This window comes from Cyprinus carpio, chromosome B13 (assembly GCF_018340385.1).
Source record: "Cyprinus carpio isolate SPL01 chromosome B13, ASM1834038v1, whole genome shotgun sequence".
NCBI lineage: Eukaryota > Metazoa > Chordata > Actinopteri > Cypriniformes > Cyprinidae > Cyprinus > Cyprinus carpio.
Genome location: NC_056609.1, coordinates 15,471,769 through 15,489,873, shown reverse-complemented (window position 1 = coordinate 15,489,873; position 18,105 = coordinate 15,471,769). Strand labels below are relative to the sequence as shown.

The 18,105-nt window shown below is 38.7% G+C and overlaps 2 protein-coding genes across 3 annotated transcripts; both read right to left on the bottom strand.

Moving 5' to 3' along the window:
* On the bottom strand, nt 1–5,862 carry LOC109094846 (myozenin-1-like). The gene is made up of 6 exons (XM_042736816.1): nt 5,684–5,862; nt 4,103–4,199; nt 2,407–2,594; nt 1,937–2,189; nt 373–553; nt 1–247 (listed from the first exon to the last, which is right to left on the bottom strand). Exons 2-6 carry the CDS (start codon nt 4,188–4,190, stop codon nt 13–15), a joined length of 945 nt encoding a protein of 314 aa, XP_042592750.1. The 5' UTR covers nt 4,191–4,199; nt 5,684–5,862; the 3' UTR covers nt 1–12.
* A 1,696-nt stretch (nt 5,863–7,558) lies between these two features.
* Nucleotides 7,559–17,407, bottom strand: LOC122134297 (synaptopodin 2-like protein). 2 transcript variants are annotated; one of them, XM_042736806.1, is made up of 4 exons: nt 16,627–17,407; nt 14,413–14,564; nt 13,549–14,174; nt 7,559–12,157 (listed from the first exon to the last, which is right to left on the bottom strand). In XM_042736806.1, exons 1-4 carry the CDS (start codon nt 16,726–16,728, stop codon nt 9,561–9,563), a joined length of 3,477 nt encoding a protein of 1,158 aa, XP_042592740.1. In that variant the 5' UTR covers nt 16,729–17,407; the 3' UTR covers nt 7,559–9,560. The 2 variants fall into 2 exon arrangements, with proteins under 2 accessions (XP_042592740.1, XP_042592739.1); XM_042736805.1 differs by having other exon boundaries at nt 13,549–14,258; nt 16,627–17,406.
* Between the last annotated feature and the right edge of the window lie 698 nt (nt 17,408–18,105).

Sequence of the window (18,105 nt, the reverse complement as noted above, 5' to 3'; positions counted from 1 at the left end):
AGGGTTTTAGATTCACAGGTCATCAGTCTCCCCATCAAATGGTATAGTATCTAACTCCATGTGAATGCTGCCTGGTTCACCGCTACCCCCCCAGCCGATGGGTGTGCGGTTAAAGGAGGGCCGTGAGCCGATATCATGATGGTACACAACTGCAGGTTCAGGCTCATCAACGGCCACCTCGATGTCTGGCATCTGGAAGGTCATAAGCTGAGAGGCCTTCTCAAAACCTCCAAAAGGCATTGCACTCCTAGAAAGAGAGAGACCAATTAAAGGTCAAAAGGAAACCATAGGTTTGAAAAAGTACAATTGTTGCATGCACACGAAAAGAGGAGAGTCAGATTGCCCAGCCTATATGAAGAAATGCAACTGCACCTGTTGAAGCACTTATAATTGCGCAGCTCCTTTTGAGAGCAGGGTCCAGGCATTTGAGTCTTCATTGTTGCTAGAAGTTCTTCATTGCCCTTCATAGCCCGTTCCCAAGGGGAAACGTATGTCTTCACATATGCGACCTTCTTGTTTGCCTTTTCCAAAGCAGCCTTAGAACTTTCCTCACCTATAGAGAAATATAAACTGATTCAAACTAATTGCATTCCATTAGTAAAAGGGTTCCATTAGTTAAAGGCATGGTTTACCCAAAAATTGTTTTTAAAAATTACTATTTAGATTTCATTTCGTTTTTTTTATTTTAGTTTTAGTTCAGTTTAGTTTCATCTTAAATATGTTGAAGCACTATTATTATTATTAGTAGTAGTATTTGTATTATTTTCCCCAGCTACAAAATGGTTTGAATTCAGTTATTTCTATCTTTTGCTGTAGTGTGTCAGTAGGAAATATCAGTGTACATTTCCAAACATTAATTTTGCCATTAATTGTAGTAATCCAGTGAGATTTGTGATTGCAAAAGGAGTCTGACAACAGCCTGTGCTCCACACAGAGATCTGATCTCATCATCCTCCATTCTGCCTGAAATAACATGAAGAAACAGAACAAACTGAGACAGACTCAATCCAGATGAACTGTGGCAACATCTCCAAGATGCTTCAAGAGACCTACCTACAAATCTGCCTGAAAAACTATGCACAAGTGCACCTAGGACAAAAGCTGCTTTAAACACAAAGGAGAGTCACACCAAATGTTGATTCAATTTAGTTAATAGAAGTTAATTGATAAAGAAAATCTATTTATGACATTATTTTTGACAGCATCCTCATTTTACAGCATTATTACACAAGTGCCTAAAACTTTTAACAGTAATGTAGCTTTGCAGGTAGCTTTCTTGAAGCATCTTGGAAGCGTTGCCACAGTTCTTTTGGATTTAGTTTTTATTCATATTTTTAAATTGCTTTTATTTTATGTTTGTTTATTTTAATTTTAGTTCCATTTGTAGAAATTTTGTAATATGTTTGCCATTTTTTTATTAGTTTTTGATGTTTTTAAATATTGCTATATAGGTTTCCTTCATTTTTATTTCGGTTTTAATATTCAGTTTACTGCTTCAACTTATTCCAACTTCAAACTTATTTCATTTGCCAAAGAAACATTTTATCTAATATATGTATTTTATTTTATTTCTGTTTGTATTACACTGTAATATATGTGTGTATATATATATATATATATATATATATATATATATATATATATATATATATATATATTATTATTATTTTTATTTTTTTTTGACAGGTGTTTTATCTGTATTTTGAATTTTACACTTTATTATATTGTGTTTTACGGTAAACAGTAATGTCCATAAAATTAATGCATAATGTTCTGGCACAAAATTTCCAGTACTTTTATTTTTTATTTTTTTATTTTTTTTTGCAGTGTAGTTTTAGTTTTATTTTATGATAATAACCTTTACCATTTAACACAAGTTTCATGGTGGGTCTAGTGAGGCTAGTGTATAAAGGTCTCCATCTGGGTTCCTACTCACTCTGTGAAGCATCTCCTGACACACCATCCTTCCCCCCTGCTCCTCTTGCCACTCCAGCACCTCCAGCTCCTCCAGCGAGCCCACCTGCTTGTAGCCCACCCTCTAATCCCTTTCCATAGCTTCCGGGTTTAGGAGGAGGCACTGGTGCTTGACCGCCCCCACCAGCCTGGCCAGCCATATGTCCACCAATCAGGCGGCCACCAACATCCATCATCTGGCCCCCCAGGCTGGGCACAAACTTCTGGAGGTTATCCTTTACACAGAGTAACACAATAATTAGAAGAGTTTCTAAATCAGCATTCAAATCACGTTTGGAATGTTAAATTTAAATAAGAACCTGACCAGAATAAAGAATCAAAAAAGGATGAATGGAGAACACTGGAAGAACTGAGATTTAGGAATAATGATAATTTAATGCTAATAATCTAACAACAAATTCACAGATGTTGATAGCACTTAGCCTGCCTTACCATGGACTCACTGCTGAAGAGGTCAGGATTGTTCTCGTAGATGAACTTCTCCACACGAATCTGCCTCATCCTGAACATCTTGGAGCCTTTGTTCTTCAGAAGGGATAGTTCCTCCAGCATGATATCCTTGGGTGGACTGATCTTTTTCCCCAGGTCAAACTCTGAGGCCTCAGGCTCTGATTCATACTCTAGCAAACAAAACAAAAAAAGAGATGTTATTCACCACTATGATAGTTTAATGTTTACATATCATCAAGGTATCTGGCAATTAACATAAAGTGCAATCAGCATTGTAATACTCTGTTGGTTCACTTGTGTTTTAACTGTGCATGGTATTATCAGACTATGCTTGGAAAGAAAAAAATGTCCCCGACTCTCTAGTATCAAGTGTCGTCATTCATATTTATACAGATGTATCTTTTTTCCTGCATTGTAATCATAACAGTAACTAAATAGCTATTAGTCATCCAACCACCCACTGTTTGTGCTGGAAAAACAGACACAGTTCCTTGGAAATGTTCTTAACAGTATTAATATAAACAATAAATTCATTTAAACTTTATCAAGTCTATTCCTCCGTTAAATTTAACATCCCTGCATGGAATAAGAAACAGTTTCCTCATACCAAAATAATGTTTTTGAAGGAAAAACATATAAACACGTATCAGGTTTGCAAGAGTCTCTCAATTCTTTCACAGATTTTCCATTCTTCCACAAAAACAGTTTTTCACTCACATTCAAAAGCTTGAAAAAAGAACATATCAATTAGACTTAATTTCCACCGGAGACACTTATGTAATGCTCTTTCAGTGGAGTAAATGTCCCATGATTATAATGATGAAAGGGAGGGAGAGGTGCTCCGGTAATAATCAGAGACACAGCTGACATTTCAGCTATGAAATCTGCAAGATGCATGTTGTTACTGACATATTACTCCTCATTAAAACATATTAAATCCCGTCGCATGAAACCTTAGTGACAAGCCCTGAAATGAAGATGATGTTCCCAATAAACAGTGACACTGCCAACACAGGCGATGGAGCAGGTTGTGTACTGTTTGTGTTGTGGCATGTTCATAGTCTAATCTCTTTAATGACATCTTTCAAAGAAGACTGTCAGGAAGGCTAAACAAACACACTCTTTAATTATATGAAAAATATATGTTATGTATTCCCAGACCACAATATCATAGTCAGAAACATACAGTATGTTATTATGAAATATTATTGCAATATAAAAGCATGTTATTTTGAAAATAATATAATTTTTTTATATTATTATGCTGATTTGTTACTCAAGAAACATTTCTTACTATTATCAATGCTGAAAACAGTTATTTTTGTAGAAACTGTGAAACCATACCATTTTAAAAGATTGGTTTAAATAATAATAATTACCATTAATCATAGCTGATAGCTGAGCACCAAATCAGCATATTAGAATGATTTCGAAAGGATCATGCGACACTGAAGGCTAGAGTAATGGCTGCTGAAAATTCTGCATAAATTACATTCTAAAATATATTAAAACGAAAAACAGTTCATTCAAATTGTACTGTAATTCCCTTTACTTTATAACCATAGCTTCCCTGACAATCAATCAGTTATCTCAGGTGACATTTTTAGACCTGTCTCATATGTTCTTGTAATGATTATGCAATAAATCAAGCATAAAGCTGAAGTTGTGGGTGTTTTACCGTCTTGGGTTATGTGTGACAGGTCAGTGATGATCTTGGAGAGCTTTTTCCTCTTGTTGGGTGGTGCTGGTGTTCCTGACAGAGGCATGATTCCAGACTGGGAAAACAGAGATCAGAGTAGATTTGATTATATATTCTAAAATGTATCTCTGTCTTGTCATTTTGCAGTAGTTTGGAGTAGTTTATATTTGAAAGTAAATGAACAGGTATCATTTTTTGTAGTGTAAGCAAAGTCTGCAGATCACGCTGTTAGTCCCTGAGGAATAATACATTTAGAACAGACACTTGCTGAGTATAGATATGAGTGACCTCACATTCCTCAGATTCCAAGGACAAGTACATGTATGAAAACACACATATAATTCACCACAATGTTTGATTTGTTCGGGGGGTTTTTTTAACAGCAAACTCTAGAATCACAGAAGAAATGAAAAGATAAAAAAAAAAAGTATGATTTATGAGGTCGGGTCATTCCTACTAATTTTTAAAATCAAAACCCATTAATTAATACTCTTTTTTTTCTTTTAACCAAAATCATTCACTTTCCATCCTGTTAGTCTTTTATATAATTCAACAAAAGCTAATTTGGTAATGATATCCTTTTCCAAGAAGTTACATCATTTTTTGGTGGGACATAAACAGTACTGACATCAAAAAATATTAGCAACTAATTACTGCATATGAATTATGTGATTTTGTGCTATTAGTTGGTTTGTCTCACTCAAAAACATTCCATCCAAATTTCACAACTCTATTTACAGATTTTAAACACACATTGAAAAATATCCAGCTTTAGCTCTTTAATTTAATTTTCATGTTCCATTTTTCTTCATGCCATACAGTAGTTAAAATTTTTTTTAGTAATACGGTTTAGGCAATTTTTTCTTATAAAGCCTGGAGATGGATGTCCAGTTAAATTGCAGTTTAGGCTTTATCTTTTCATTTTCGCTTTACTGCACACAGTGTTTCTGCAATTTTTTAAGGCTCTGTTAATGGCAAACACTGCGTTGACTTGACTGTAACTCAATACAGTATGGCTATTTTTAAAGCAAGACCTTTTAGTGGCAAGTCATGGCATTAGTTTTTATTGTCAGATACTCAGGATTGGTCACAAACATACACGCATAAACACATGTACACTGTTACTTAATGCATTGTAGAAATCGGAAATCTCCCTCAAACTGAAATGACACCATGGGTTTATGTGTGGCGAGACGAGGGGGGTGCACTGACCCACCCTGTAAAATAACCATGAGCTGGGGTCCACCGGGCTTAAGTTCCCCCAGCTGGACAGTACAGGCTTTGCATTCCACATAAAAACATCAGCTAGGTTGGGTGGGAGTGTAAAGCACATTCCCACTTTCTGGTAGCAAAAAGGCATCGGAGCATTTAAACTTGATTATTCCAATCAATCCAAACTTAAAATGAGAATGTGCCATCAGTGTTTGCAAACTTTTAGAGTGGGTATAGCACCAGCAACAGGAGTTACTGCTGGTCATGTTTTCATTGCCCTCATGCAGCTGTTAGTTAAACAGTGTGCGTTTAGTAAAGTGACAGAACAAAATCACATAATCCACTTACCAAGGCTCTAGACTGCTTACAGGAAGTGGTCTCAAAGGTACGGTGATAATAGGAAAAGGTTTGTTGCTAAGAAGTTGACCAATTCCAGGGTACCTTTGACCTGTGGCTGGACCAAGAACCCAAGGCGTGCAAAATCCAGTTGGGACTTGGATGGCAGATCTTCATGGGGGGAGGGAGAGTCCGGGTATGAAAGGGGGAGTGAGGGGTAAGGGGTGGGGGCATTTTGGTCTGCACAGCACTTTGCTGATGGGAATATCAAGAGACTAATATCTTTCTTGCAGATGCTTCATTGGCTAAATATAGAGAGAAGGAGAGGGACCGGGTGATTGCACAGTTATCAAATAACTTCACAGGGCGAAAGGGTTGTGGTAGATTTGCGCTTTTCTTCTTTCGTTAATCACCTATCACTCGTGAGAGGATTTTCACTTTTTAAATTCAATAGTGGGCCCCGTAACGGTGCTAAATTTATTTTTATGATAATGATTTAAGCACTCCAAGGGGTCGTGCTGGACAGGGCAGCCAATGTTACATTGACATGACATGGTTCTAAATAGCTGTAGTGTGAATGAGAAAATTATTGGCAATTTTACTAATGTGCAATCCGTCAAGTTTGATGCTTGGGTCTAATTTAAAATCTGCAGAGTTACCCTGTGTAATCAAAGAAGGAATTTTGCTCCAATATTTTTGTACATTATATATATATATATATATATATATATATATATATATATATATATATATATATATATATATATATATATAAACAATCATTCAGCACAGTACAGAATAATTTTTTCATTACTACATAAATTCTCTGCCATTCAAAAAGTATCATTTCAGGTGACATTTTCGCACCTGTCTCAGAGACAATGCTTATTATATCTCTTCTCTCACCCACATCATTTGCACCGTATGAACCTGAGAACTCATCAGATTCACTCTGTCTTTGTCAATTCAGGAAGGAACCACTCATAAATGGAATCTAAGCAGGGAAAGCGTGGAGCAGCCATAAAAAAGGGCCTGAACATTATCAGGCCTAAATATAGGAGGACGGCATATGCATGAGAATGGTGCCAGCTTTAGCTGTAGTCCACCCACCCAGCAGTGTGCAATACAACACTTCACCACTACTGAGTTTTAGGAGACACATTCACTGTTGCTTATACACTTGGGCAAATATAAATGCCATTTATTATGATTTGAATTTATAATAATTGTAGAGTAAACCGGAGAAACCAGAGATGTATGTATGTGTGTGTACAGGCTTATCCTCCATTCTGGGGACCAAATTTCTCCACAAGGACAAAAAATTTTCAGTTCCAACAAAGGGGGAAAAAAAGAAGTATTATAAATACTTTATGTTTATCTAAAAATGTTAACATGCAAAGGTTTCTGTCAGGGGGTTTAGGGGTCGATTTAGGTTTAGTGGAGAGAAAATAGATCAGTATAAAAAAATAATAGAAGTAATAATAGAAGTCTGTGGCAAGTCCCCACAAAAATACAAAGAAAAAAAAATTATAAAATATGCAGTCACATTTCACTACTTAGCCTTGCTTCTATTATGAAAAGTAAGACATAAGCGCCACCATGTGGTCATTAGTCATCTTCACCCCATAAACCATGTTTTTAGTCTTTCCAAAACACTTAGGACACTGATAATTATTTTTTCAAAGGAATTATTCTGAATATGTTACAGTCAGGCAAATTCACAAACCAACATTTAAATGAGCTTGGCCTTCTTAATCAAATAAATTCAAAATGACTTTTCTTCGTTTGTAAAAAGTAAAACATGATATCATTAGGTTTAAGTGCATTCATGTGAGACATTGGGATCGTGTCTGCGTTTGTTGCTTGCCATGAGACAGAGACATTATGTGAAATTTCAGGTATGTTTTATTGAAACTATTCATTGTATTAGAAATACAAAGACACTTTCATTTAGAATTACTTAGGTCCTAAAGTTCAGCTGAGCTCATCATAATCATCGCACAAACAAAATTAACAGAGACATTAACCATAAAGACAAGACAGACCCATTGATCTAATGATTTGTACAGCCAAAATTAAGAGCACTGAACAATATACATATTTAGTCTAGAAGATTTAGTCTAGAAAATAAAACATGATCGACACTAACTGGAAAGACAAACAAAATTGTGGCTCAGAATTTAAACACTGTATCTACTCTATATCAACTTCTCATTCAAATTCTAAAAGTATTTTTTTTAAAAGGAGACCTTTTAAAAATGAAATATTCTCACCTGCCAGTACTACAATCATTATTTATTAATCCTCTCTGTATATCTAATTCACATTGATATAAACTGTTTTCCTTCCTTAAACCTCTATCCGTTGTTCCCTTTTTATTGCAAGCCCTAGATTTCTTAAGACATTGACATGTTTTGAGGACTTTGGGAACACATTCGAAAACCACTCATCCCCGAAATCATCAGCCTCACTGCCGCACATGCCATTCAAATATTTCATATTGCTATGAGTATTCTGACTAATTCCAGTAAAGCCAGTTGGCTAATTAACCTTCTGATAATCCTGGACAGTGCTAGCTTTGCACTTTTCACACTGTCTTCATGAGACAGATTTGTGTCAGTGCTCAGATACCCTTTCTCTAGGACTGTCTCCAACACTGTACTTTTCCAACACTTACTGATTTGACCACTTAAATATGTTTTTATAAAAAATTAAAACTCAAGTTTTAATTAATGTCATCTTTTTAATATATCAATAGTCGGATATAAAGAGCAAAAAGTCAGAGCACATTTTAAGGAACCAGCTTGGTTCCCCGTTTACTTTCCTCCTACAAATAGGCTGTGACCCTTATGCACCTGTTCAGTGCAGGCTCTGCCAAGAGATATATCATTTCTGATTGACCTGAGAGCATACAGCAAAACAAAGCCTCAGCTTGCCTTTTTCTCTTAGGTATTTTTTCCATGCTTTCATATGTCAAGTAGATCAAGGTGTACACCCAAGATCCACAAAGCAACTACACTTTAGTATTTTATAGATGCCAAAAAACTCACATATGTGTGTGTCGTAATGGAGAAATCTGAAGGAAAATATTTAAAAATACCTCAGTCCTGTCCATGTGAAATGTTTTTTTTTCTGGTGACATGTCAATGTATTTCTTCTTATCCCTATAAAATTGGGAACACGTGAATTGACACGTGAACGTGAATTGGCATTTGCAACTCTTTTTAACTGCCGTAATGTGACTCATTGTGTGTTTGTGCACACTTGGTGTATAAAAGCTTGCTCTGATTCTGATGTATGGATGAAACAAGATATGCAATAAAGTAAAAACAAACAAACAAACAAAAAACAATGTATGATACATCTTGATGTTATCCATTAAGGAACTGAATGGATAAAAAAAAAACTGGGCATTCTACACCACTAGAGAGCCAGACAGAATGTAAGTTTGCTAAAACAATGCCCAAGTAACTATTTGGCTATTGGTTAACCTCATCTAAGTGAAAAGGGCAGAGCCATTTCAGAGGAAGTGCAAGCTACACTTTGATCGATGTTTACAAAGCCAAACAATGTTTCTCTTTGGAACAGCATATATAAATTGTTCACAAGAACAGGAACATGCATTAAGTAAATAGATTTCATGTTAACAACACTGAAGGTTTTAAACATATTGTTGAACATTTAGCAGAAATTCAGGATTTTTCATCTAAGTTTTGAAAAACACTCTCAAAACAAAACAAATATACTCCACAGTATATTTTCATCTGTAATGGAGAATACAATTTCTTTGCACCTTCAAGTTATAATTAAATCACATTTGAAAAGTATTGATTTTGAGAGTGGAACAGAAGCAGATGGTTTAGCTTCTTCCACATGTAAAGTAACATCATCAGTGAAGAAGGGTTCCAGGCCTCCAGACGCGGGGCTGAATACCCACACGTGTTGCAATAAAACGGGGTTTGGGAACTTGGATAGGAGACTTTAAGGGGTCTGGTGGTAGGGAACTTAACTCAGGGGCACTCTTAAACTGTTTGGCAGCTTGAAGCCCAGAGTAGCTTAGGCTTGACATACTTGACATGGGGGCTGGGGGTGAGTATGGTATGGGGTGAGGGATGGGCACAGCTGAAATTTTAGGGAGCTCGGGGAGGCCTGGGGCTTGTGAAGGCGCCAGAGTTGATTCGGGTACAGGTTCAGGTAGAGGGGACGTCATGTCAGAACGAGAGATGTGCTCACCAAGTGTGGTCCGTGAGCGTGGTACAATCACTGTGGGGTTGAGAGTTGGTGCTGACATTGGGGTGGGAGTGGAGAATCGTTTGATTTCATACACACGTGCCGCCTTTACTGGGATCTGCTTGGGTGGTGTCAGAGTGTGGCCTTGCCTTTGTTGCCTCTGGTAGGAGGACACTGAAGATGGTGTGCTAGTGCCACCACCAAAACTGAACATTGCAGGGTTCAGTTGGTAAGGCTGCCTCCTCATAAAGTCCAAGGCTTTGATACCTTCTTTTGGGACACCATAACTACCCTTAATTCCTTTAGAACTTCCCTCAGACACTTTGGCACCCCCACGCTGCACCCCAACAGGACAGGATGGAGACAGCAAAGGATTGTAACCTATCGGTGGAGGAGCACGAACATTAGGGGAATACTTCCAGTGGGATGGGGTTGGTGAGTTTTTTTGTGGTTCGATCAAGTCTATGACTGATTGGGATTGTTGGGGTTGTAGCGATGCAGAGTGCAGATGTGGAGAGTCTACTACAAACAAATCCATGCGACTCTGTCTACGAGCAAACAGCTCTGCACCTTTTCCCTCTGCCTGAGGGATCTGTGACATTTCTGGGATGACCCTTGGCTTAGGAGCCACAGGCGGTGGCACCCTTGCTCTATTGTCATCAATGTTGTGAGTAATATTTTCCAGTTCATAATATCCACGTCTGGGTCTTTCATCTAGGTTCTGCACCATAGACAATAATTCAGGGTTTGGTGAGTTTTTCTTGCTGTCAGGTATCTTAAACATTGGCTTGTAGGCACTACGTCGGCGGGCCTCTTGGAGAATACCAGTGCGGCCAGTGGTGGCAGAGGATTTTTCACGATAGACTACAGGTGACACTGGAGTTCTAGTTAAAGAGGTCTCAGAAGCAGCAGAGGTCAAAATAGAAGAGGTTTGGGATGGTATTGCAATGGCCTGAGGAGTGACAGGAGCCATAACGGGAGCCACAGCGGTTACTGTGTTGTCAACAGGGATTGCTAGAGGAACAGTTGTTTCGGCTTCTACAGGACAAGTAGGTCCTTGGGTTTGAATTATGGGAGGTGGTACTGATGCAACCTGGATGTTTTCCACTGAGGAGCAGTGAAGAGTAGGTTGAGAATATGATTCCACAGATACAGGTGGAGGAACAGATGTTCCAGGCATAACGGGCTGTGTGGGTATCATTTCAGGAGGGACATCGGCACTCATTTTACTCATTGTGACTTGGCTAACAAAGGAGGCCGGGTTAACACTCATGGCATGCTCTTCTGATGGTGCAGAGAATGGATGTGCAACCACAGCCACTGAAACAGGTCTGGGTGTCTTCTTACTGACTGTAGGGCGAAACACAACAGGAGCAGTGGCTGCCCGATTGGTAACACAGCCTGGGGCAAAAGGTTGGGCAGTTCTGTTTAACACAGAACTGGGAGGAAGTTCTGGTAGCGGAGCTGGTTGTGGAGGCATCACAGGTTCTGCTGAAGGTACTGAGAGTCTAGTTATGGGCAATGCAGCGGGGGCTGGTGCCATTGTGTTTGAAGTATCTCCATTAACCATAACAGGGACAGTGGAAGTGGCTTGAGGTGTGGCCATCTGTGTCATGTTTTGCATCTCTGTTGGTGGAACCTCACGATGTAGAGTTTTTGAAGGTCTGGCAGGTTTCGGAGCAACTGGTGGTGGCTGGACATTTGGCTTCGTCAATGGGTCTGGTTGTGGTTGCGGTGTCTGTAGTTGAGGAGGTGCTGGTGTCTCTTTCAGTGCCATTCCCAGCATTTGGCTTTGTAACTGTTCTTGCGCAGCTTCCATTTTCTTTGCGTGTTCCTCAGCCCTTCTCCGCTGCTGCTCAAATAACTGTGCCCCTTTTCCAGATGTATCACTCAGACCAGGACTGAGAGCACCACCTTCTCCTTCCTGACCTCTGGAAGCAGATCTTTTCTCCAGCATCTCAAGGTAGTCACTGTCCCATGTGGTGTCGGGTGCAGCAGAGAAACCTTCCTCATCAAATTCTGATTCACTGCCAGGAAATGTGCCATCCTCTTCTTGAGAGTCCTGCCTTATGTCCTCATCAACACTTCCAAAGCTGGTCAGTGTGTATTTTTTGGAGCGTTGTCGGCGCTTTTTAAACATCAAAACACCCTTTGAATGAGGATTAGGCGCATCTGTCAGTAGTGAGGCGATGGTGCGGCACTTGGACCGAGCTTCCTTAACCTGTTTGTCCGCGATCGTATCTCCACGGTTCAATTCTGAATAACATGAAATTAAAGGTTTGAGACAGAATTGAGTTTTGAAAATTGAATTGAGAATTGATGTTTATGGCTTTAAACTATTCACTTTATATCTGTCAGAAATTGTGTTTAATATAGCTAACAGTGCTCTTCTGAATCATTGGGCCTGTAAAATTGTGCTAAAAGAGTGCAGAAAAATGTAACATTTATATGTACATGCACATGCTACACTCAACTCATGCTATTAACAAAGGATAGTTGAATATCTCATAAAAGGCTAGATAAGATTCAGTTCTTCATATGGTACTGCAAAATTGCATGTCAAAGAACATACTCAAAAAAAGTTTTCATATCATAACCCAATAAAAATTGTATTTAATCAAAGCATTTTTCAACAGAGACCACTCATTATATTAATCTACAGCAATTAGAGAAAAAGAGCATAATCATTTGGCTGCCAAGTTGATTTGTCTACCATAGGGAGATGCTTTATTTACCAGTGCTTAATTGTGGTCCCTGAGAAGAGCATGAGAATGTTTAGAGTACAAATTAGGGTTGTCTTTAGATTTATGACTGTTTATTTATGTTGGTGCTTGAAATTACACTGCTTCAAATAGCAGTGGCTCTGAAGATGCTTGTACATTTTATAAAAAGTTGTACTATAGCATATAACCCCAAGTTTCACCTCTAATCTATTCTTTAAACCTAATCATTATCATAACGGGGAAATATGTTCATGCATATTTAATATTAATATTTCATTAATAGCATATTAGATTCCACAGTAAGTAATCGCACCATAAACACAGATGTCAATGTGTTGTTTATCACCTGATATGGGATCAACAAACACACATTCCACAGCTGCGATCCAGGATCAGTGACATACCAGTGTAATGCAGTGTCCGGGCACCAGAATGTTAAACCTGTGTAACTAATTGTATGTATCTCATTTTATGAACACTAACCTAGCTTCTGAAATATGATAATTTGTGACTTGCACTGATGACTTTTAAATTACTTTAAATTCCAGCCAGATGCTCTTATAAATGTCTGAAAACAATACGGAGAATACTAACAATACTGTCCAGTATTTCAGCTAGGGATCTAGGTGGAGAGAATGAGCACAGGCCTGTGAGGAGCACTGTCACCTGATATAAGCTAGCAGCTGGAGATGCTTATGCCAGCTCATGCAAAGCAGCGCTCAGGATATCAACCCTGCGAGCCTCAGGACAAATATAGACACTGCTGGCTAAAAGACTCATGACCAACCCTCATGTCTTCAAGGGTTTACATGCAGGCAATCACAAGCTGTGACTTTAAGAACACATTTACAAAGCTAAGCAGGTGTTCATGACAGTATATTTGAGGCCAGTCGATTATAAGAGCAATGATCTTCATATACTCACTTGCTTGTTTTGCTTTATCCATGTATGTTAATGTGAGTTCCTCATCCACGGGATTGTCAACTGGCCCAACCATGGGCACCAACTGAGTACGAGAGCTTAGCATAAGAGCTTCTTTGGCTCTCTCTGGAGAAACCAGAGGGGGAACATTTGTGGGCTCCTGGAACCCACTGTCCTCTTCCATCAGCCCTTCTCGTGGGTTTTGGTCATCCGCACTCATGGATGAGGTCTCAGTGGAGGTCTGAGAGGACCAGGCTCCATGCGGAGGGGGTTGGTAAATCACTTCTCTGCGGGCTACACCAGGCAATACATCTTCTCTTTCTTTAGGCCCCAAAAGATTGTAAACTTGGGCATCTGAGGCACTGTCATACCCACTCATTTCTGAAGTCTCTGCTCCCTCCGGTGAGGCTCGACCTGCCTTGCCAGGTGAATTGCTGGGACTACGTCGTTTTGGTTTGCGTTGCCTCTCATGAGCAGCCACGTCTGCATCACTGTCTGTTTCTCCATAGTAGGCCTCACTGCCTGGCGGGGAGGTCAATCCACTGCGTCCGGTCGGGGAGATCAGGGATCCGCAGTGGATCTGCCGCACACTGGACTGGTGAGGTCGGGAGCTGGATGGAGACATGGCCCTAATGGCAGCACGGTACTCTTTATCAATGCGGGGAGAAGGAGCTCGAGCAACCAGAACCACCGACTGGAAGCCAGCCGGTGCCCTGATAAACATGTAAGAGGGTAAAACAGCACAGGGGTGGTCAGAAACAGTAACTCACAACAACCCTGGCTTGGAGTTAACACAGTAACTTACTTTCAGCTCCTATTTGAGTTAAACACACACTTTGGTATTGAAAAAAGGAAAGGTTGGCTTACCTCCTAACCCGGATGTGTAGCGTTCCTGGCATGCTGTCGATCAGGTTCATGGCCTGGGCATGCGACAGACTCCCACAGGAATTCTCATTGATGGACACCAGCTCATCTCCCTCACGCAGTCCGGCACGACATGCTTTACTTCGCTTGCGCACCTACAAGATAATTGTAGCAGTTGATAATGGATAAATAGTTCAAGAAGACATTTAACTTGGCCTTGAATGTTTTCCATAGATTAGGCAAAGACTAAGGCATTGATATCGCATTTCAAATTCTTTAAAAGTGGATCTGCAAGAATGAGTGGTATATGAGTTTGGTCATACACATTAAGTCTATATCCATCCATTCTCTAAACCTGGTCTTTTGTAGGTGTCTCTAATTTACCTATTCTGAATGTCTTTAGATTGTAAGGGAAACCATAGCACATGCAAACTCCATACAAAAAGGCTTCCTGGAACAGCTGGGACTTGAACCAGGGACCATCAATATATCAAATGGGATGAGCCAGTGAAAATTGTGCAACATTGTATACAATACTTTAAATGCTATCTTATTTTATTTCAGATCATTTTACCTTAATATTTAAAAAATGATGAAAAAAAAAAAACACTCAGTAGGCTGGCATAGACAGTAAACAGATGCTGCCCATGTGCCGGTGTTAGTTTTGTTTATCAACTGGACCTTGCAATGGCATTGCTTAAACCCCTGTCCTGTCTGTCATCTTACTCAGCACAGGAGGACAGGCTCTGATTTCAGTGGTTTTGTTCACACTGACAGGTTCAGATCTTACTGAGGATGCAATAATCAGCCTATAAATACTTACATTTAGACTATAAATAGACAGTGAGATGGGTTCATGAAATTTTCTCTGCTCTTTAATACTGTGCTAAAGCTCCTGAGTCACTATACTATAAAAAGGACATTTTAAAGTCTGTGCTCTCCTTTGGCCTTTGATTGTGCAGAACAGACTAAAACAATATGGCACATGGGTCATTGATCTGCTTTTAATCCTGTACTTGATTGCCTGTGGTTTTTAGGAAACAGCTATAATGCAAAGGTTCTATTCAGGACCAAGTGGTGAACTGGGATCTGTATGCTGCCCTGTCACTAAACCACATCTTGATATGGGGCAGTGTCCATTCCAGTAGTTTAATCTAATTCAATTTTGATGACAAGTATCTAGCTACCAATAAAAATCAATACTCTTCATGACAGCCAAAATTAGTAGATGCAACAAGCTACCCTGATCAGATAACATTATTATATAGATAGATAGGTATATATAAAATAGTCCATTATAGTCCATCGTTACTAATGGCTTGAATTATCATCTTTGGTGTTGGATTAAAGTAAAATACATAACCAGAGCCATTTTTATTTCCTAAACTATTGCAAGCATGACATGACAACAACCAGAATAAACTGCTTTATCATTAAATACTGTGTATGACATTGTATCCTATATAAAGAAAAAAAGTCTGCTGGAATTGGAAGTAGATTATTTAAGACATAAACATGGTGACATGGGACCAAATTGCACTCAGTTAGGGCAAATGCTATGACCTGAATGCTCAAAGGCTAAGGTAAGTCATAAACTACAGCAATAGAGTGTGTGCGAGAGCATAAAGAGCATGAACCTTTATTTATATATTATTATAATAATCACAATCTGCTATTTAGATCACAATTTGCTACTTAGTAAGTAATAAGTAATAACAAAAGTTCTAAAATAATAGCAGAAACCAGTATCACATAATTATATGTACTGTACCATAAAAACACCCTGTTTCCTTGTACTGCTAGCTAGATAGAAAAATATTTGATTAGCTTCTCGTGATCTACTACAGTCATAAACTGTCCTTTGTTTCACCTATAAAGTTTTATTCTACAATCTTAGCCTGTTACTGGTAAATAACTCTTGCATTGTCACTATTACAAAATGTACAAATTCATGCACATTAGCTATTTAGGATTAAGAGGTTAAGGGGGGATACTTGAAAGTTCACAGCTCTATGAATCGTTTGGTTTTTTTGGTAGAGGATCACTTCCACACCACACTTAGAGTGCAGGGGCCTATGCTTCTGGTGTCCATTACATCTTCAGGCAGCTCGAAAATCCTAAGTTTCTTTAGAACTAAAGAACTGTGGGCTGAAATATCTCCAAAAGACTTAAAGTGAGGTACAGTACATTCATTTATGTGTTTCCTGGCAATCATACCTTGGCGACCTGCAGAGGCTTCTGGTGCTCGATTCCTCCCTGTAGTCTGAAGCCCCATGGTGCTCCTCCAGATAGGGTGATGATAACCTCCTCAGCCACCATGGTGCGGTTTGTGCTTGTGTCTTTGATTCAGTTTGTTGGCCTGGGGGCCCTTAGTACATACGGTCCATGTTATTTCAGGGCCCCCTTAGAGAAGACAACTACTACTGAAACTGTGTCCTAGGGTTCCTTCTAGTTGCTCTTGCAAGAATACAAGCGCGCATGGATCCCCTCCCACACCCTGAGCTGGATGCTGGTGATAGGGGGACAGCCATAAAGGAAGTTAAAATAGAGGGGAAAGAGAAAAGATACCCACCGTCTCCCTGTGCAGGGCAATCTTGTGTTGGATGAAGGTAGAAGCTAGTTCATCACAGCTGTGCTGTCACTCATTGCTGGCTTAAAGGGAGGGGGCGTACATTGCAGATATAAAAATAGCCCTTTGCCTCTCTTGCTAAGCAGTCAAGATTTTTAACAACTTCAGAATAGCAACAAGTATATTTAAGTCTGAAATTGAAAGAAATTAGTTATTTTTAATGTTTACAATCTCTCATTGAAAAATAGCATACAGTATGATTTTTTTTATTTAACCTTCAGTTAATGTTGGTCAGGGAACTTTATTACGGTCAACTGAGGTTTTCCTAAATGGTTAGTCTTTTCTAGGATTTATTTTATAACATCAGGACCTTCTAGTAGTGTGGGATGAATCACAGAGCTAGTTTGTTTTACTATTGCATCTGTACACATACTGACAGCAAACCTGTCCTCTTGGCGTCCAAACTGGGACACTTGGCCAATCAATCTTTCTTTAGACAAGCACGCACATGCCTGACCTGAGTAGGAAATTAAAAGAGACTTAGTGACACTTTATATACACATACAGGATTTAGACATTGATCATCAGAAAATTAAGAAAAAATATTTCTATTACAAATAAATTTCTGTACTTTCTATTCATCAAAGAATCCTGAAAACAAAATGCATCTCACTCCTACAAAAATATTGGACTGCACAATTGTTTACAACATTCGTAATAATAATTGTTTTTTTTTGAGCACTAAAACATAAAAGCATATTATGGTGGAATGATTTCTTACAGATCATGTGGCACTGAAGACAGGAGTAATGACTGCTGAACGTCCAGCTTTCGCATCACAGGAATAAATTAGATTTTTAAATGTTTTAAACTGCAATAATATTTTGAGTTGAGTGATTTGAGTTTGTTGTATTGGTCAAATTATTATTAATCTTATAATAAATACAAAGAAAACAAGTAGATAGAAAAAGAATAGAGAACACTAGTCATTTGTAATAAAATAGAGAGTGGATAGAGAATAGAAATAGAATACAGAGTGGTAGTGCTAGAGCCTCAAGAATTTTTGCGCTATTGTAGAGGATCAAGTGCAGTTGGAAAAGATGTGTTTTAGCTGTTTCTTAAAGATG